General features: G+C 40.6%; 1 protein-coding gene across 11 annotated transcripts in view; it reads right to left on the bottom strand.

Moving 5' to 3' along the window:
* The window catches only part of PARD3 (par-3 family cell polarity regulator), a 578,687-nt gene that overhangs the window by 347,516 nt on the left and 209,304 nt on the right, over positions 1-21,867 (bottom strand). For all 11 annotated transcript variants that reach the window (XM_073002940.2, XM_078378538.1, XM_073002942.2 and 8 more), the window contains exon 4: positions 22-200. In XM_073002940.2, coding sequence (XP_072859041.2) covers positions 22-200 — 179 coding nt within the window. The remainder of the gene's footprint in view (positions 1-21; positions 201-21,867) is intronic.

The following is a 21,867-nucleotide window of genomic DNA, read 5'->3' as shown; positions in this document are numbered from 1 at the left end:
AGGCGTGGGAGACCATAATACCTTTCTTTCATGATTCCTTGGCCCACCCGAAGCATTGTGCTTGAGGAAACCTGCCGTCGTGGACCATCTTGCGGGGTTTTTCCGCGAAGGTTCTTCTGAAGTAAAATTATTATCGCTGACCGATGTTGAGAGACCAACTAATGCCGGGTCACTGCTGCGTCGTACATGAAGAGGCATATCTGAAAAGACAGAAAGCAAAAGATGCTCAGATTTAAGACCTTTCTTCCTTTCCCAAGAAAGCAAGGAAACGGTTCAGCCCTTATTTCAAAATTAAAAAGCTGAGTTTGTATGAAACCAGCATGATGGCACAATATTGGAAGGATCTCTAGTGAATTGTCTGTAGCAATCAACCTACCGAAAAAACAAAAGAATGATAATTTGTGTTAAAGGATTCCTAGGGAATGCTCGTTCAGCAGTCCTTGAAAGAACACACTTTATGTTCTTCAGCTTTTCTAGAACCGTCATCCTTAAATCTCAGCAGCCTTTTCTAATGAAAATGTTCCGCCCCAAAATAAGAATGCTAACCTTTCCTACACATGAGAATGACTGATATAACACACCCGAAGTAGTTTTGAGTATTTTGAGTGATTTATGACCCTTCTTTCAAAGCAAAACTGGGGGAAATCATACAATCCAAGCTTCCAAGGACGTTGGCTCATCCATTGCAGATTATTTGCACTACAGAAGAATACGACTTCTAAAATTATCTGATGCTGGTGGTTTTTGGAAATTAAAGACTAACACCCCAGGCCCTGAAAAGCTTCTCCATGAAGGTAGAGATTCCATTGGTGCCTTGGGGCCTTCACTGGTGGATGGAGAGTCAGAAATATTGTATTTCCAAAAGATCGCCACAGCTAATGATGTCATCAGCCTTGCATGGTGTAGCTGCTCAAACAGGATTTCAGCCATGTTACTTTTCAATGTAACTTCATTACACTCCAGTATTAGAAACAGTATCCAGTTCATATGGAGATAAATTGCAGCCTCTTACTTTCTAGGCCTGGTTATTCTCAACATTTGCTTAAATGAATAATTTAACTGCCTTGACAGCGTGGTTTCAGCATAATGCAGAGGTTGCTGATATTTACATCTGAATGGAGCAGGAGGATATATCTTTTCTCCAAGAGATGAACATCAAATTCCTTAGGTTCCTTTTACATAGTAGCAATCAGATGTCTTGATCAAGACAGAAAGTCATATTGTACCTGGCACAGAATCAACAAAGCACCATGGTTCCAACCATAAGAATTTATATAGGCTAAGGATATTGCTATGTTGAATATTTGTTTAGCAGCATGACTTCCTGCCTTTAACATCTCTTCACAAAAGGCAGCACCCAAGAGCACCAAAAAGCAGCTAGCATGCTATTGGGAAACAGGAAAAATAAGTAAAAATGAAAAATGCATTTTATTTTCATTAGCCCGTCTCTTTCCTCTGCTTAAATACCATACATTTTTATTCCATTCCAAGATGTTCAACAAAGCAAAGCATTAGAACAAAGCATTAGAAGAGATATGTTTCCCACTAATGAGGCAGAATGTAATATAAAAATGGAACAAAAGTAATTAGAGACATATATCAAAAAGTATCTTTTATTTCTTTCATAAATGCACACAGTTTATGCGCTTCAATGAGGTTTCCAAGCGTATTGAGCAGATTTACAAATTAGAATGACCAAACCCCCAATTATAAGCCTGTGTTTTTCAGCCCACATTTCCTCAAGTTGACTGACCTGGAGCTACGGTACGGTCTTCTTGACCAGTTAAGTGCCAATTCCCTAGTAGATTCATAAAGACTTTTCACACTGATAGTCAAGCATTGCTCAGAAACAGTGTCTTGACTATAATTCTCATGTTGGCTGCAGGTTTCTGGGAAAACCTGTGCGCCCATTTATAAATTCTCTTGTCAACTGAAGGCAAGGATTTCATCAACATCCTTCACTGGGTGTCCCACTCTTACATCTCAGAAAGTGGACTTGTCCATGAAAGCTCCAATTAAAGTATTGTCGTTAGTCTTTAAGGCGCCACAATTCCTGGGCTTCTTTATTTTTTTATTTTTCTTCTGTTTTTGCTTGATGTGCTAGCACAAACGAACACGGTTACCTCTTCTAAAACTACCCCCAATTTTTATTTAATAAATTATATTGTTCATGACATAATTTTAGTATTGAGGTTAACAGATGTTTATAATTCCTGTTCTCTTTTTTAATTTCTTTTATTCCCCTTCAAAGCAATCTATGCAGTAACTATTGCTAAATGCTGTGTCCACATATATGTGGCGTACAAATAAATGCACTCTTTTGCTTAGGCTGAAATTACTGCCTCTTTCACAAATGATGACCATTTTTCTTAGTATAATGTTTTTTTCTAGTCAATGGTGACATTTTTTAAAACTAAAAGCCACCCATACTTTGTCCGAAATCAAATTTGTAATCCCAGCAATGGAAGATCCACTGAGTCAATAAGATTCATGTGAATGTTAGCTTACCATTCAGCAACTGATTCAGTGAGTCTCATCTAAATAAAGTTGGGTATTTTGTTGAAAGATAGAAAGTATGCCAACCCCCTTGATTATTTTGGTTCACTTTTTATTGGACATTTTCCAGCTCTACAAAAAAATGTTCCAATCTAGGAATGACCAGAACTATGCATAGTACTTTCTATGTGATTGCACCAGAGATTCTGACACTATGAGACTAGATATTTTACTTCCATTCTTTCCCCTAGCAATCCCAAATTAATTTGTCATTTCAGCTACACTGTCATGGCCAAAATCCTCTGGCATATGCTATGCCAATATAAAGAAATGAAATGACCTGAAGTGGCAGATTGCCACCAGAATTCCTGGCTTTGACTCCTCAATGCCCAGGCTGAATCTCATCGTGTGAGAGTTGGCTGCCTTTACATATAACCCAGAATCAAAGTGGGGACACAGTAATTACCAGCAATCCAATTCATGCTAGAATCCAAAAGGGCCGTTGTCTTACACTGACATCATTTATGAACATGACCCATGAGTTATTTACCACAAGCCCAAAATCTCTTTCATGGGTAAGCATAGATGCTATCAGTATATGCTGCATTAGAAGTTTTCAACCTGTGTTCTGTGGATGGGCTCCTATGAAGTTAGGTGAAGCCAGACCTAGCTAGGCTTCAAAGCCTTTCAATTTAGGCCTTTCTCCCAGATAAGTCACACTTAGATGTCTGTTAGGCTGAACTCCCAAAATGGAGAATTATGGGATTTATGGTAAAAATAATGATAATTTTTTTAAAAATCCCATCCCTAGCAGTTATAAGCAGACAAGTGAGCTAAAGAACCCAGAATACAGATCCAACAATGGAAACATTCCTCTACTACGATGAACCAAATATCTGAATCTGCACCTTGCTAAGTATTTTTGTTTTATCTGTCTGCCTATGTATCAAAAAAAATCAAAAATAATGAAGCCAGTAATAACACCCTCACTGATTAGCTTGCGATTTTCCAAATCTCATTGTAAATTCCTTTAACACAGAAGTCAGTATAATGAGACACTTAAATACTGATTCCCTGCTTCTTTTCATGTGCTGAGAGAACTCAGCAGATTTACACACGTGGCTAATGAGAAGATATGGCATGAAACCTCTGTCTGCTGCCAGCGTGAAGTCTACCCCCAGTCTGAATCTATATTCAAATGTCAGTGATTAGAGCTAATATCCATACTTTACCAACAAAAGTCAATCAGGATGCCTAATTGCTAAAACATATCTGAAAAGCAATTCAACATTTAAATTTAAAAAAAAAGCGGGGGAGGTATTCATTGCTGTTTGATTAAGGCCAGGATTATAGAAACATATAGGTGTATATTAGCTGGTATAGCAGGCATGCAGGGGGCATGGGTTTGAATCTCCATAGTGCCTTCTTAAAAAAGTCAGTCAAGATCACCAGCAGCTATGAGGCATTTGACAGGAAGTACTGTATATGCCCTACTACCTGTGCAGCCTTGGGCAAACTTCATGATTGTTGAGTGCCACACAAAGAAAGGAGAGGTAAATGACTTCTGAATACTTTATGACTAGAGAATCTTGGGGGACTCTGTAAGTTGGAATCAATATTATGGCTGCATATATGTTTATAGAAGGGACGTGGTGGCGCTGTGAGTTAAAACGCAGAAGCCTCTGGGCTGCAAGGTCAGAAGACCAGCAGTCGTAAGATTGAATCCACACGATGGAGTGAGCTTCCATCACTTGTCCCAGCTCCTGCCAACCTAGCGGTTCGAAAGCATGCAACTGCGAGTAGATAAATAGGGACCACTTCGGTGGGAAGGTAATGGTGTTCCGTGTCTAGTTGAGCTGGCCACGTGACCACGGAAATTGTCTTCAGACAAATGCTGGCTCTACGGCTTGGAAACGGGGATGAGCACCGCTCCCTAGAGTCGGACATGACTGGACTAAATGTCAAGGGGAACCTTAACCAACATAACCATGTTTATAGAATGCTGGCTGGCTGGCTCCACGAGTTAGGTCTCTGGCTGCGAAGCCGAGGTTGGGAGTTCAATTCCCCCACTGTGCCTCCTACAAATAAAGCCAGCCTGTGTGGCCTTGGCCAAGCTGCACAGTCTCAGGACACCCCCAGAAGAAGGGAATGGTAAACCACTTCTGAGTGTTTTCCACCTAGAAAATCCTGCAAATGGCTGCCATAAGTCAAAACTGATTTGATGGCACACAATTATTAATTATTATATATATTTTAATCATACCCACATCACCACCTCCTCCTCTTTCAATAAAATTGGTTTGACAAAATCAGACTAAAATATTCATCTGAGTCATTCAAAGTACCAGCACTTGCAACATTTACAATGGTTATTATGCCCTCCTACCTTCCCCATTCCACTTTTCAAGGGAGGGGGGACACTGTTTGGATTCCCTCCTGCTCTCTGCCTGCAATTATGTTTATCCAAATGGGACTATATAAACATTAGAAAAGAAGTAGTGAAAATTTTCTCCCTTATTAAAAGATAATTGGATGCGTGGGTGTGTCTGCGTGCTTCCTTCATTTACAGACTTCAGCATCTACTCTTTGAAAAAGAAAACTGAGGGGAGAGAGTTAGTTTAAATAACTAACGCACCAGATGAAGACACACGCAAGCCCAGCACAGTGTCGCAATTTCCTGGATGATGGCAGATAGTGTTTGATGTCTATGGTTGCTTTGAAGAGGGGATAAAACAGCAATGAACTCTAATCACAACGCTTCATATTCTCCATGGCACTAATGTACTGTAAATATTGATTTCCTTCTGGAGCCAAGGTGCATTTTTAAATAAGCACTTGAAATGGGAAAATCTAATAATACATTGCAGAAGTTTTGTGTTTTTTTTAAGTCAAAGAAATAAAATAAAGATGTGTAAGGGCTCATGAACTTTAAAAAAAATTCTCATGCTATTAACTCAGTTGTAGTTAAGCAAATGAAATCGGAAAGGACATTTTGTGAGCATCTACTGGAAAGCAGAGTTCTGATTACTGTAAGTATGGTTAGACCCACAGAAGATAAAGGATATTTTCTTAGGAAGCAGAAAAAAGTATAACAAGGAACAACTTCTCAGTAATAAGTTTAGTAGTAGTCGTAGTAAAATAACAATAATAAAAACAATTGAACATAGACGTCAACACATCTTCCAGTACGTTGACCTACACAGAAGAATTATCTTGTTGCATAGCATAGTAAATCACACTACAGTAGGCCCACAGAAACAGTGATTCAATGATCCTACTTTAGTACAACGTGCTATACTAAGCAATAGGATTTCAGCCATAATACTGAAGAATCATGTTACATTCTATAAACCTTCCTGATATGGTGAACATCCACAAACAATATGTCCCCAAGAAGAACTGAACTCAGTAACAGATCATGGTGGAAAATGAGTCCTGTTTAATTTCCAAAGGATCAAATGATCAAAGCATTTATTCACATTTTGAGGAATTCCTAACCTGCTGAGTTCTTCAAATATTCAACCACTGGGAGGGCACTAATTTCAGTTGATGGTAAGCTCATTTTCAGAAAAACAAAACTTGAGGGAATACACTTAAGGTGTACAAGCCATTTAATCCTGAATATGCCGAGGTAACAATATTTTTGACTTTGCCAAGGCACCAGAGACGTATTGTCATCTCTTCTATGCTCTTTTGCAACCCTTAGTGCTGTAGATCGAACAGAATACTGCTGGCTTTTAGCTGGCTTGAGAGCTCCACTGAGCACACCCCTCTCCACTTCAAACTTCAGCCATAACTCTGACAGCCAAGCAAATCAAATTCCACACAACAGCAGTTTCCTAGGTAACCAAGCATAGACACCAACTGTGTGAAGGAAAAGAATTGAAAACCTGCAGCATTTGACTTGGGCATTAAACAAAACAGGCATATAAATCACTGAGACCACAAGAGATGCCAAATGCTGGAAATTCTACAATGCATAAATTCTGGTTTGGATCCATTCATGTTTTCCTGACTGTGTACAAAAATGGCTCAAGGTCATGGAATTATTAATAATTATCACACCCCCCCCCCCAAAAAAAGTGGTCAATTTAATCTGTCTTGGCATGTTAATTATTAAGGGTAGAAGTGTTATTAAGATGAAGCTTGCTGTTGATGTGCAATCATAGTGATGACCACCCACAAATTTAACCATTTATGGTTGTTGTAGGTTTTTTGGGCTCTTTGGCCGTGTTCTGAAGGTTGTTCTTCCTAACGTTTCCCCAGTCTCTGTGGCCGGCATCTTCAAAGGACAGCATTCTGTGCTCTGGTGTAGTTGGCACTCCCAAAGCCAACTACACCAGAGCACAGAGTGCTGTCCCCTGAAGATGCTGGCCACAGAGACTGGTGAAACGTCAGGAAGAACAACCTTCAGAACACGGCCAAAGAGCCTGAAAAACCCACAACAACCATTAGATCCCGGCCGTGAAAGCCTTCGTGAATATATTACCCATTTATAATTCTTATACCGGTTTGAGGTTCAAAAATGTCTCAGGGTTAGAGGAATGATTACATGGCACCTTCTACTCTACTCGGGTCTAATCTAAACACATTCCTACTTAGCCCTTCCTCCTTCATCTCAAGCAACAGACAGGTTGGTCCAGAGAGTCCATAAGGTAACAAGGCAGCCGGAGGCTGCAGCACCAAGGACAGTTCCAAGTGAGTACAGGGTTCCAAGAGGAGCTAACTACTGGAACAGGTGCTCAACATCACTTAAACCTCACCAACCCATACTACTTCCAAGCACTGCCTCTTCTCACCAAAAGGATACCTTTAAAGAACTCCCTGGCCTCAAGCATGACACTTGGTTGTCACTTCAGAAATTCCTGCAGGGCATTCTGCAGGCACTGGCTTTCCAGCTGCTGGGCTCATGGAGCTGCTGCTGGAGAAGGACTATTCACTGTAATTCAGGGTCCAGGCATAGAACAGGCTCATGGCCTCAGTAGTCTCAGATTCAAGACTACTGGATCCAGGCAGATCCAATATATTGAGTTTTGTCAGCTCTGGGATACGAGTCTGGTTGGCTCTAGAATGTCAAGTCTCTTCTGCTGTGTCCTCAACCTCTGAGTCCATGTCCAGCCCACTCCTGAACTCTTTATGTAGGACACCCCAACTCTCCAGCTTGAAAGCTACTACAAATTTGCTACTTCCATACTGTTTCCAAGATGAGCAATCTTGGCCATTTGAACATTTCTCTTCTAAGTTATTAAATGCACGTCCCACATCTCTTTTATCCAGTGTTAGCATCATCCAGTTTTAGCTCCATTGATTCTCAAGTTTCTTCAATGAATGAATGGGAACTGTATTATTTCGACTTGGGAGTCTCCGCCAAGAATCCAAGTGGAGTAAATAGAGTTCCCATCCATACATTGAAGAAACCTGGGCATCAACAGCATGGGTTTTCAAGAATGAAACCAATTGTCTATGGTATGAGGTTTGAACCTGATTTTCTATCCCCAAGCACTAATTAATGTATACTCCATAACAGAGCAATAGCCATCATTTTCTTCACCTGACTCTTTACAATGAAGGAAGAATGCTAAGAGTCTGCATATACTTCTAGTTGAAAGTTCGTATCTATCTATTTATTTATGAAATTTATAGCCAGTCCTCCACAAAAAAGACACTTAAAGCCGTTTTACAACAGTAAAATTTAAATAAAAACAAAGACAATTAAAATATGAAAGAATTTTAAAAAACCAATAAAAAGATTTCAAACATGTTTGCATAAAGAGGCACTTGAGAAGATGCTATATATATGTGCCCATCAGGTTATTTTTCTTTTGTTCTAACTTACAGAACAGATAACCAAAGAAAGATCTATATAAGAAGTTTTAATGAAAGGTTAGCCACGCCCGTGGCTTAGAAGGCTCTGTGCAACTCATTAGCATTTCAAGTACAGCTCTTTTCATCTTTTGTTGGTCAGTATTTAAATTTAGTTATATTCTGTTTTATCTAGGAACTCAAAGGTCAGGTTTGCAAAGGCAATGCAATACATCAATGTGGTAGAAGTGCAAAGAAAAGTTACTCTCTATTTCTAATGTCAGGTAGATCACTAGGCTTCCAAGCCATGAGAAATTCAGGGTCAACTAAAAGCACTTAATGGCAATAAACATATCCTTTGTGTTCAAATGAGGAATTTCTGGAGAAAAACAAGGCTCACTTCTAAAAAAAATCAGTGGTCTATAATCAACAGTGTATGTTGTGCTGATGGAATGTGGAACAAGGATGGGGAAAGTTTTCTCCCTACCCCTTATAATCAGTCTGTGTTCAAAATCTCTTCCAAAAATGTAGGGAATTGTCTAAATATTGTGGTGCACGGCAAAAGGACTGAGAAGGAAGTCGGAATGCGCTAGCAGATGGAATTCAGCGTAATGCCAAATTTAAGTCAGTGAGCAGAGGAACAACCCTCTTATGCAGTGGTCCCCAGCCTTGGGCCTCCAGATGTTCTTGGACTTCAACTCCCAGAAATCCTGGCCAGCAGAAGTGGTGGTGAAGGCTTCTGGGAGCTGTAGTCCAAGAACATCCGGAGGTCCAAGGTGGGGGACCGCTGCTCTTATCCATCCCTTTCTTCACTCAGGATTATCTTCCGACCTCAAAAGAAGACTCACCTATAAATATGGAAGAAGAAATGTGGAAAGACTTTGGCAACCAGGAAAGAGACATTAGCTAGTTCAAGGATTGAAAATAATGCAGGATTCTGCCACCTGCAAACAATGCCTACATGTTTACAGTGAGGAGACAAATATGTGGATTATTTTAAAAAGCCTTTTAAATAAGCACTGATTCTCAGGATGTCAAACATGGAACCATAGTACCAAAGAGCCCACAACACTCCCAGGTCCAGGAAGCAACCGGCTGTGGTGACTGGGAGATTCTGGGAGTTCTAGTCCCAAAGCCTAACTTCTCCTATCTGTCCTTTTCAATACATTTGCCCTTTTCACAGACGTAACATGTATAAGTCAACATAGCTTATAAATAACACTTATGATCACTATCATAACCATATATTTCATTATTTGTTTTTAATTTTATAAACAAATTCAAAGTACTGTATTACTTCCTGTAAATCTTCCGAACTGCCTTGGTATGAATATCAGATCTTAGTCCTAGTGCAGAGTCTAACAACTCTTAAGAGGTTCTTGAGCTGCATTTCCTATCATCTTCACCACTGCAAGCTAGGACTAAAAGGAAATACAGTCCAACTAAATCTGCAGGACCACCTGTTCTACTGGAAAGCAAGCCCAACACCCAGCTTGCTAACATAATCCTTAACATGCCAGTGGGCAGTAGATCAGATTTGCCAAACTGACACAGCATCTGCAGCATGCAGTTCTGTTTTGTAAGTTTGATGTGCATGGATGGACCACAGCAAATCTAATCAAAAGGAAAATTGTGTAAGGTGAAAGCAAGCTACTCTGTTCTAACAAAACAAAACAAAAAAAGTGCCTCTGAATGAAATAGTGGAATTTGCCTCCCAATTTTTGTTCAGGAAAAAAGTGTGTTTCAGCTATTAGAAATTTGAGACACACTACTTTACAGCTCTAAGATCTCTCTCGATGACCAGGGGGAAGATTTCACCTCCTCACCTTTCCAGGGCACATGTCTCACCTCCCAGTCCACTTCTAATAGTTGCTAACCCACAACCCAACAATCCAGACGGCACCCTAACTTCCTTTCCCTTCCCACCTTCAGTCTACCTGAAGTAGCACCAAAGCATGGGCCAAGATTCATATTTGCGTCTTGCTCATTTCAAAAAGTTAATCAAGTGCTCTAAGATATAAATCTTAGAGGAAGATGAGAAGAGGATATACAGTAGTAGTAAAAAAAATGGCAGAAGCACAATGTATACAAGGCTCCAAAGACAGTAGGCACAAAGTGGAGACTTAGCCTGAAAAACAGCAGATAGTGGAATATATAAAGCTATCCTAAACCCTATTCAGATGTTTTTATTTGAGATAAGGTGAGGAGAAGTATCTTCTAGTCTCATCTCCATTATCACTTAAATTACACAAGCAGCAAAGAAAGTAAAGTAAATGACATCTTATAGCTGAGGAAGTACAGTTCACACATGGATCTCTATGCTTACAAGACAGTCTTACTTTCTGATTTGGTGAAGAGGATGGGGCAAAACTGTTCCACTTCTCATACGTTTATTTTGAAATGATTGAACAAAAAGGGCTGGTGACAGGTTTATGTCAACTCTACCATCTTTGTTCTTTCAAGAAGCTTGCTTCCAAGAGAAAATTCCAAACAACCTTTTGTTTTGACCATCAATTTCCAGAAGCTCCAGCACAATGTGGCCATTCGTAAGGGATTATGGAAGTTGTAGCCCCAAAATATCTGGAGGGCAAAAGGCTTATCAGCCTCTGCAGTAGAGATTGTTGGAAATGAAGATGTGGTGAAAAACAGTATGGTTTAGTGGCTACCGTGTCAGATTCAGAATCCAATTCTTTCACAGCACACAAACCCAAGCTGCTCACTTTCTTTCAGCTTAACCTACATCTCAAGGTTGTTGTGAAGACAAAGTTGGTTATAAATATGAGGTATGAAAGCATGAACTTGGTGGAACAGTGGCAAATATTAGAAATGAAAAAGACAAAGGAAGCAACAACTGTAACTATCACTTCTGAATGCTTCCATGTGAGAGGTCAAAATGGAGTCAAAATGTCTGCCTGTGGATATAAATGTAGAAGAGAAAGCACTGTCTGCCTAAAAAAGAATGTTATGACTCTGGCTGACAGGGGTTTGCAGCCAATAAATCAAAACTGACATTTATTACAGGGATAATACAGTAATGTTTGACTAACTTGCCTAAATTATTCTGCTCATTGTAAACATGGCACAGTTATAGTTTTGGACTTCCAATAAGCCAAGGTCCTGAGCCATTATGACATTTATAGCAAATTCGCAAGAGTATCAACCGTTGGAGACATGGCCAGATAAACATTAGCTTCCCATTTTGGACCCTCTGAACAGACAAATCCTGGTTATAATTTATTTAATTATATCATAAACAAAACAAAAGCAAAAAACAAGGGAGTTGCTCATATATTAGCCATGTACAGGTTGGACATGAAGTTGTTTGACAAATGGAAGCCAATGTCCAAAACAATTAACATTTTGGTCTCATATACAAAACACTAACACTGTTGAAGCTGCATCCAAGTTAGCTTGATGGGATCTGTAAGAATATTTCCCCCCTTAACTTATGCCTGGTCAAATCGACACAGAAAAAAAGAAAAAGTGTCTTCCACACATTGACAAGAAAATAGTTACAGTAGTACCTCAGTTTATGAACACCTCAGTTTACATAATTTTCAGTTTATGAACAGAAATCTGTTGAAAATAATGCCTCACTTTATGTTTTTTTTTCAAAGAAAGTTTCCCCAGGATGCATTGTGCCTGGAGGTTTGTAGCACCGCCCCCATTTCTATGGCAATCCGCGTTTTGGTTCATGAATTTTCCGCTTTACATAACATTCCGGAGAACACATTAATTTCATAAACTGAGGTACTACTTTATTCCCAAAAAGATAGACTGGCACAGTTATGGAAAGCTATCTGAACCGCAGGAAAATTGGCTTTTAATAAAGATAAGCAGGCATATTCAACTAAGACTCTAACTGAGGCAAGCAGCCACAGAATGCCACATATAATGATGGCGGCAGTGGGCATCTTCCTCAAAGATCCCAACTGATCTGTATGATTCACAGAGAGTAAGCAATGGCCAAGAACTCAGCTTGAGTCCCTAAAGAGCCACTATCCGCCAGACTTGTAGGCAAGTGAGACAAACAGTCTGACCTGCTTGAAAAACAACTTGCGATTTAGCTGGCCTCAACCTCTGCAATTCTAGTTTCCCACATTTATGTGATCTCTTCTACTTGAGAAGGCCAACAGCAAGGCAATTATTATTTATTAAGGGATGACATGTACTCATAAACAAGGACGTGTTCTCCCCTTCCCTAGCCGGCTCCCTTGCTTTCTTGTTGACTGCGGGCTACAAACAATTTTTCATGTCACACAGGCAGACACTCCCAATTAGAACTCAAGTGAATAATTCACAGAAAAATAAATGCGACAAGTTTTGCCTTGCATGATACTTACTGGCTGTTTGGAGTAAATTGGGATCTTCTAAGCCTTATGAACACTTAAGAGTGATTGTCTGTATGTCTACTACAATAATGGGCTAGAGACAATTTAATGAGAGAGTGAAGCCAACGTTCAGTACTAGGAAGCGCAGTGATTTGTAATGATGGCAAACACTATGTTGGGCTTTATGCAATATTCCTCAAGGGTTAACTGCAACTGTTAAAACCTGGATCCTATTTCTAATATTTATGTTATGAGTGCAAACATCTGTTTCCCTTGAAATTTTTTATTTGATTTTTTTACTTAAATGCCACTTTTTATGATAATTCTCTGCAAGCCAAGCTAAAGCACACAACTATTTTCTTAAATTAAGCATTTAAATACAAACCAACCCACTTAAGCAGGCCAGTATTTCTCCCAGATTTCTTGGAGATGGGGGCATGAAATAATTTTCAATTATTCAGGGAAGCAGGATTCAAAAGCCCATTCATGCCTATCTCCAAAATTACAGCAATATATTTCTTTTAATGAACAGCCTCCGATTATTATGTTAAGTAAGTAATCACTTACTTACCTAGGCAGAAGTCAAATGGCATAAATCACAGCAGAGAAATGCTGTTAGTTAAAATGACAACAGTTGTATTCCTTATTCTACATTAGTTGTGTGTCTTGGCACATGACAAGAAATACAAGCATTGACTTCTTCACTAGTACAAATTTGCTTCTGAGCTTATTATATTATTTATTTACTTGTCTCATTTAGAGATGGGCGCAAACCTCAGTTCAGAAGTTTGTGCTTGTTTATATGTGTGGCACATATAAATCAGCACAGGTGCCGTGCATTCCCTGCCCCTCGCCTCCTTCGCCAATGACCCACTTACCAGCCCGCGCATGCTCCGCTCCTCCTCCTCTTCGGCTGTTCGACCAGTCTTTAGGAGAACCATGGACTTCCCTGCCCCGCCTCCTTGGCTGGTCACCCACTCAGACAAGGAGGCAGGACAGGCAAACCCATGCTCCTGAATGGTCAAACGGCCGAAGAGGAGGAGGAGAGGACCACACTCTGATTGGTGAGTGGGTCACTGGTCAGGGAAGCGGGGGAATGCCATGTGCATGAACCAGCATAAACCACTAAACTGAAGCTTGTGCCCATCTCTAGTCTCATTTATAGGCCACCTTTCTCCCATGGGGTGGGGGACAGGAACTCAAAGACAGTTTACAGTTTAGAGTGGTCTTAACTGACCAGATAGGCGGGATATAAATAAAATAAAATAAAATAAAATAAAATAAAATAAAATAAATAAAATTACATTAAAACCAAAATAAATTATATATTAAAAGAATTAAACTATTAAACATAAATTGAAATTAACATTTACAATTTTTAAAAAACAAAGATACTCAACTGAAACCCAGCATTCCTAACTCTGCTATGATTATTAAAACCTTGCCTGAAGAAGTGGGTCTCCAAGTGTTCGTGGAAGGATAAAATGGAGGGTGACACCCTAATCTCTTGAGGAAGAGGATTCTACAACCTGAGAACACCCTCACAGAAGGCGCTCTCTGGTGTCCCCATCAAATGTGCCTGCAATGGCCACGGGAACTGAGAGGAGGGCCTCCTCTGATGATCTTAAGGACCTGGATGGCTCCTATGGGGAGATATCATCCTTCAGATAGTATTCAGATATAAGGTTTATGTGATTTGACTTATATGGCTACACATTAGTAACAGGATTCTGAGCATAATAAAGATAATAATGTCATCACATTGTCTAGCATTTTAAAAAGAATTCCTTTTTATAATCATATCCAGTATTGGCATACGTTTGTGCAGTTGTAACAAAAGGGTGGCAAAGAGTGCCAGGGAAGAGGGAGACCCATCAGCATCCCCCTTCCTTGAACATTTGGACTGGGAATGTTCTCATCTACACATCCCAATAACCAGCTGTGACAGACACCCACCATTCTTCTCGACAAGAAGGAAACGCTGTCCTATTAGTCATGATGGATATGATCGGCTTACAGCTTTAAAAGACAACATGATTCTTGATACCGAGTGCTGTGAAGCAAGAACAGAAAAAGTACTTAGGCTGTCACATCCTGTTTGTTTCTTCTCAGAGACTATGGCTGTCCATTGTGGAAGATAAGATGCTCGAATGGTCAGACCCATGTCTGATTCAGCTGGACTTTCCTTATGGGGAGAAGGACCACAGTTGTTAATCCTTACCACAGCAGACCTTGTTGAATCAATAGGATCCAGCAAAGGGTTGACCTAATATTCAGCAATTTATTGAGCAGGTCTGTTTTTGCTGGGGGGTAGCAACTGGTTTTAGGTCTTTGCTTATTGATTTCATTAGCCAATCCATTTGTAGATGGCCCTCAAAGACAATTAGTACATAATATAGGTAAAGGTAAAGGTTCCCCTTGACAAATGTCCAGCCGTGTCCGATTCTAAGGGGCGGTGCTTGTAACGGGCAGCCATGACCTCACCTGTCCATCACAGCTGGGCAGTGAATCATCAGCCAATGGTGTGACGGAGGGTGGAACTGAAGGGGAGGAGCTGGTATTAAAAGGGGGGTGAAGTGTGTGTGAGGGCAGATTGAGATGAGAGTTTAAAAGTGATTGTTAGTAAGAGTGAGAGAGAGAGCCTGTCGCTGAGGAAAAGTCTGTAAGAGCTAGTGTCTGAGAAACAGTGATTGATAAATTGATTTTACATCTGTGATTTACTACTTTTATTTCTTGTAATCAATAAACCCATTATTTGTTTGAAAAGATACACTTGTCCTTTTTTTTTTATTTTAAGGATAAGTTGGTGGCAGCAAGTTTTTGAAGTGAAGTAGCGACCACTCTTTGAGGCCTGAGTTAGCAGAGGCTTGAGAGTGGCCCACTACAGTGCTCATGCCCATTTCCAAGCCGTAGATCCAGCATTTGTCCATAGACAGATTCTGTGGTCACGTGGCCAACGCGACTAGACACAGAATGCTGTTACCTTCCCACCATGGTGGTACCTATTTATCTACTCGCATTTGCATGCTTTTGAACTGCTAGGTTGGCAAGAGCTGGGACAAGCGACGGGAGCTCACTCGGTCGCATGGGTTCGATCTTACGACTGCTGGTCTTCTTACCTTGCAGCACAGAGGCTTCTGCGGTTTAACCAGCAGTGCCACCACACCCCTCTGTTACATAATAAAATAATGTCAAATCCTAATGGCCAAAATACAAATCCAACAGCACTTTACTAAAATGTTATCAATGGCATGGATCTTTTGGATCCTAGTATACAGTGGACCCTTGACTTACAGACGGCTTGACTTACAGACTTTTTGAGTTACAGACTTCTCTGGCCACAAAATTTAGGTTTGAGTTGCAGACTGAGATTTGACTTACAGACCAGAAAAAAACCAAAATGGAACAAAAACGGCCTGTTACGGGATTAATCGGTTTTCAATGCACTGTAGGTCAATGCAGACTTGACTTACAGACTTTTTGACTTGAGAACCGCCTTCCAATACGGATTAAGTTCTCAAGTCAAGACCCCACTGTACTACTGTTAAAAAAGCCAGCCAACCCTGAGGAAAGTTTGAAATGCTTCTATAGGAGAAGGTTACATCTGCAGAGAAGTACATTCAAAGCCTAGAGAAATTACTGTTTTCTACTAGAAGTCACAGCATTTCTCAGCCAGCGTGAACACCGGCAACAAAAATTAACGAAGAGGCACTTAATTTCTATTCAAAGCAATTCCCACAGCCAGAATTAATGACTGGTTAGTAAATGTGTCAGAGGACACCTCAGCAAAAACTTCTAATAAAATTTCCTTTCTTTACAGTGAAACAAAATCTAGGCCAAGCAACATAAATTGAAACACTACATAGAATTAGCCCATTTTAAAATGCATGTATGCAAATATCAACATTGTTCAGGCAATTATGAAGAGACACCAGTTGCACCTTAATGAAGAAGGCCTGAAATGATTTAGAGAGATTTGAGTTTTAATAGGTAATTTCCTCAGATACTAGAGTGAAACTCATTCACTGCCTAATTATTCAAACTCTTGCAACCAGGGTTCCCGCTAAGCTGGGCGCGCATGTGCACACAACTCTGCTTCCCTCCTCACAACTTTCTTCCTCCTCCATGCAGTGATAGTGTTAGGTTCCAGTTGTGACAGAATCCAGCACACGGGGGGGGGGGGGGGCAGAGTTGCGTGCGCACACAGGGGCGGAGTTGTGTGAGAGAGGCAAAGACCCGCCCAGCGGGGATGAAAATTAGAGGATACATTGCTTGCAACTATTTTATAAGACCATATAGCGTTTGAAGAAACATTTCCTATATGCTTAAACTAACATTCATTTAACTAACAGCAATAAAATGAATGCATTCTGACTGCACATATTCTCTTTGTAACACTGTTGTCCCATCTGGGCACCATTGATTTTACTGTCAGAAACAAAAGTTCAGCACTTTGGTTAAAAGACTGAAATTTATATAGTGCTAAATTCTCAACATTATATGCCCCCCTCTTTACAATGGATGGATGAGTAGGTGGGCGGATGGATTTACTTATTTATTTACTTTCTAAGTTTTTCCCAACAGAGGGATAGAAGGTGTTACCAAAAGCTTGTTTGAAGAGAAAGGTCTCTGCTTATTGTCAGCAAGACAGCAAGGATAGCTTCCTATGGAAAGGAGTTCCACAGCTTAGAACAAGCCTCCCCACCTACCCTCCCCAAAAAACCCTTTTCTAATCATCATCATTATCATCATCTTAGTATCGCAGAGCTAGAAGGGATGCTATGGATCATCAAGTCCAGTCCCTGTCAAGGAGGCACAGTGAGGAATTGAACTCTCAACCTCTGGATCTGCAGCCAGATGCTTACATCACTGAGCTACTCAGCAGTTCATGGCTTATGTCCTCACTGGATACGCTTATGAAGGTGGCAAGGCCAAGATAATGTCTTCTCCTATAGAGCTTAAAACCTGGGAATATTCAAATACTGTATCTTGGTCTCGAGTTGTATGGGACACATGTTATACAGGTCATAACCTGCATTTTAAATCTGGGCCTGGAGGTAGATTGAGCACCAGTGGAGCTTTTATAAGAGGGGGGTCATATGGTACTTGTAACCACCTCATCAACAGTCTGCCTGCTACATTATGGGCTAGCTGAAATTTCCAAACACTCTTCAGAGAAAGCTGAACATAGAGGGTGTTATAGTATGCCACATAGGATAGACCTTAAACATATTACCACAGGAGACATCTCAGGATGCTTTGAATGTAGTACAAACATTCCTGGTCAAAGCCAAAATCTGGGCATCCAAGCTCAGGATTAACTCAAGGACTACATCTAAACTGGAAACCAGAGTTTTCACTGTACTGTAAATCCATCCAGCATAGAGTGAATCCCAATTCTAGGTTTAGAACTGTTTCTTTCCAGTTTAGATAAAGTTTCAGATTGTTAACTTTCAGCCAGTCCATTAGACACAGGTTTATATCAAAAATTGATTCCTTGGGATTAGATAGCGAGACAGAGATTCCAATCATCAGCCTGTTGATGTCAACAAACACTAAAACTTAGAACAACCTATCCCCTGCTTGCTTAATGTGTATTTTAAATAATACAGGGGAGGGGGGAATAAAGCAGAAATCTGTTTCATATCTGCCTGTATGAAATATTCCTCTGAAAGTAATAATCCTGCAGAGGTAAGAGAAGGAAAAAGCTAATTCCCAGCTAAAGAATGTAAAAATCAGCATCCAGAAATTGCAATACTACTTTGAGAATAAATCACACATTTTCACATCCAGAAATCTAAGTCACCCAAGTTGACAGTTAAAGCTGTTTAATGCATTACATATATCAAGCTGAATAGCTAAGAATTTAAAAGTAAACCTGATCCACATTAAAAAAAAATGCAAGTTGGGCTCACACTCTTCAAAATTAGACACCAGACAGCTCCCACAAGCTCCCTATGGATCATCGATAGCAAGAAACATTGAGATTATTGCTCCTATTGAGGGTTCTATCAGAGGTCTCCTAGCAACTCTCCTCAGACTGAAGAAGCTACTAGGATGAGTAGCGAGATTTTTCAACCTAATAAGAAAGAAGTCCAGTTGCCATGACTCAACTTCCAGATAACTTCACCTGGATAACTGAGAATCTTCACAGGTACATTGAGGGTTCTAGTTTTGCTGGGTCTGCTAGGAGCCAGGAACTAGAAGCTTAGCATGGTGGGCGTGAAAGAAGGATAGCACTATTTACTGGGGCCCAGGGATACATGAAAGCCCAAACAGACCAAGACTGGGAAAACTGAAACCGAATTATATAGATTTAGGGCGAGGAACATTCGGCCCTGCAGATATTTCTGCCTCCATGTCCTATCAGCCCACCTACAATGGCCAATGATAAAAGATGGTGAGAGATACTTTACAACTTATGAACAGCCAAATGTTCTCCCTAATTTAGTACACTGAGTTATTTATTCAGTTGGTTTATTTATATTATTATAATAAATATTATTTATATTTTAAGGACTTACATTAATAATCGTTATACTTATAATTATTTAGTATATTTTTGAAGATTTATTTCCCTGTATTGTTTTAGATCTTGTGAGCTTTCCTGGAGCCAACCAAATCAGCTGTTATTTAAACAGAATAAGCAAAAAAAAAAAAGTACTAGACTAGGACAGCAGACCTCCAGGTTTTGCCCTCTCCTCCCCAGGGAAACACTTTCTGGTTATTTCTCCCTGATACTGTCAGTGTTATCCGCTGTTGAAAGAAACCAAGCAGGCAAGGCAAGGCAAGGCAAGGCAAGGCAAGGCAAGCAAGCTGTTGCAGTACTTCCAGTGAGTCACAGTTCTTTGGGAGGTGCCCTCTATATAGCTTAATAGGCAGTGAGACTATGACTCCCAGCTTCCTTCATGACCAGGAGGTCACAGCGCCTCCAGTCAGTCAACTACCCCCCACTGTCAACTAACTAACAGCAAAATCTAGATGTCTGATGATTTGTGCTTGTGGGCTGCCCAGATCCTAGAATTCTGACATTTATAGTTCAAAAACATGAAAAAGCACGCCCCTACCCATTATCCTTTTTGCAAATGGTGACTCTTGCCTTCGTAGAGTTTACTACAGTGGTGCCTTGCTAGACAGTTACCCACATGACAGTTTTTTCGCTAGACATTGACTTTTTGCGATTGCTATAGCGATTCGCAAAACAGTGATTCCTATGGGGGAATTTCGCTGGACAATGTTTGGTCCCTGCTTCGCAAACCGATTTTCACTAGACAACGATTTTGACAGCTCCCTCCGCACTCACAAAATGGGTGTTTTCGGGATCTAAGCTTCGCAAGACAGCTGTTTAAACAGCTGATCGGCGGTTCACAAAGCAGCTTTCCTATGGCCGATCTTCGCTAGACAACGACGATTCTTCCCCATTGGAACGTATTAAACAGGTTTTAACACATTCCAATGGGGAAATGCTTTCCGTTAGACAATGATTTCGCTAAACAGCAATTTTAGTGGAATGGATTATCATTGTCTAGCGAGGCACCACTGTATTTAGTTTTGTAGGATAATAAGAAGCTGCCTTATACTAGCCCAGTTATGTCAAACTAGCCCAGCTCTCTGGCTAACTGGCAGCAGTGGCTTTCAAGGGTTTCAAGCAAGCTGGGGTAGAGCCCTTGGCTCTGCCTGGAAATGCTGCAAAGCAGGTGCTTTACCATTAAATATTACCCCCTCCCCATCAAGTAAATGCCAGGAGAACATCCCTCCAAACCATAACCTTCCATGGCTTTAATATATCACAATTTCCATGGGGTCGGGAAATATGCCAGAACTGAGTCAAGGCAAAGAGGGGTATTGTTTAATTAATCTGTGTGACTGAAGGTTGAAGCCAGAGGTCAGAATCAATATATAGTTTCGTATAATACTAGCTGGGGGATTCTGGGACTGAATGCAAGTTATCACAAAATGCACAGCAATACTGAACAATTCACCCTCCTGACTTGGGCGCCTTTCTCTTCTAAGATGGACTAGGATTTATCACATCGAGAATTCCTGGAGCTAAATGGAATTGGCGAAGGGAGGAGGCAGCTAGAAAAAAAAAATTCTAAATGCGATAGCAAAGCAATTCCTCACATTAAAGGGAAATGAAAAATAAATACAGCCTGAACAGATAAACAAAAAGATCCTTATCAAGGGCCACAAAGGAAAGAATAATGTTTTTATCTGCTGCCGGGCATTGGTGCTGACAAAAATCATTCACAATGTAGCCAGCCTGGCATAAGTCCACCTTGCCTGCTCCAGTGGCTTTAAAAAAAAGAAGAAGCCTGATGTTATTTTAAAAGAAAAAAAATAATTGTTTGATAGAAAGGAGGAAGTGTACAATTCATCAACCTGAAGGCTAAATTTCAGGAGGCAGAGTCTGACTGGGAATCTGTATAGCTGGGTGCCACTGTCTTCCTCCTGTTTTCTGGAAGAAGGTGGGTGGTTGCTTCTCACATCGAGTTTGCACAAAAGGCTCCCTAGAAAGCTGAGGGAAAAGAAACAGCTGTGCTCCAGCCTGGAATTTGTTATCTGCTTCAGCTCTCCCTTGATTAGACAGCACCACAGGGTGTATCCACAGATGAGATCTCTCGGCCCACCCACTCACGCTCCTCTGGTGTCAAGGGAATGGCATCTGTTTGTGAATTGGAAGGGAACGCGCCAGCTGTCTGCTCTAGGTGGTCCTTTTTTCAGCTTCATCGACACCTCCAGCAAATGTCTCTGTGGGGCTTCGCATGACCCTCAAGCTCAAGGAAGCCGCTTGGAATTGAGGCCCTTCGCACGCCACAGCTAATGTTCAAAAAATAATAATAACAAAAATCAGAGACCGAGAATAGGCTGCCCAAGATGTGCAACGGGTTTAATCCCTGTTCATGAAGGTGTTGGGGAACAGACACATGGACATGGGCAGAGAGTCAAAATAAGCCCAAAAGGGGTGTGAACTAGCCAGTCCTCCTTTGGAAGGCCAGTAGACAACAAATCCTAAGCTTCCTTTGGAGGTGTGATATACAAGGGATACTGAAAAGTGGATGGTATTTTTCCTTCCTTTTTAAAGTAAATGAATACTAAGTTCCAACTAAGCAGAGTGTTGGCTAGAACAACCTAAGGAGTACATCCCGTTGGGTTACATGCAGTCCCAACATCATTTTTGTCTGCACATCTGAATTTCAGGGAGGGGGATGTTAATTTTTTTTCCCAACTCCTAGAG

The sequence above is a fragment of the Pogona vitticeps genome, chromosome 6 (genome assembly GCF_051106095.1).
Source record: "Pogona vitticeps strain Pit_001003342236 chromosome 6, PviZW2.1, whole genome shotgun sequence".
Lineage (NCBI taxonomy): Eukaryota > Metazoa > Chordata > Lepidosauria > Squamata > Agamidae > Pogona > Pogona vitticeps.
The sequence above is the reverse complement of the archived record's forward strand: the minus strand, read 5'-3'. Positions and strand labels throughout refer to the sequence as shown.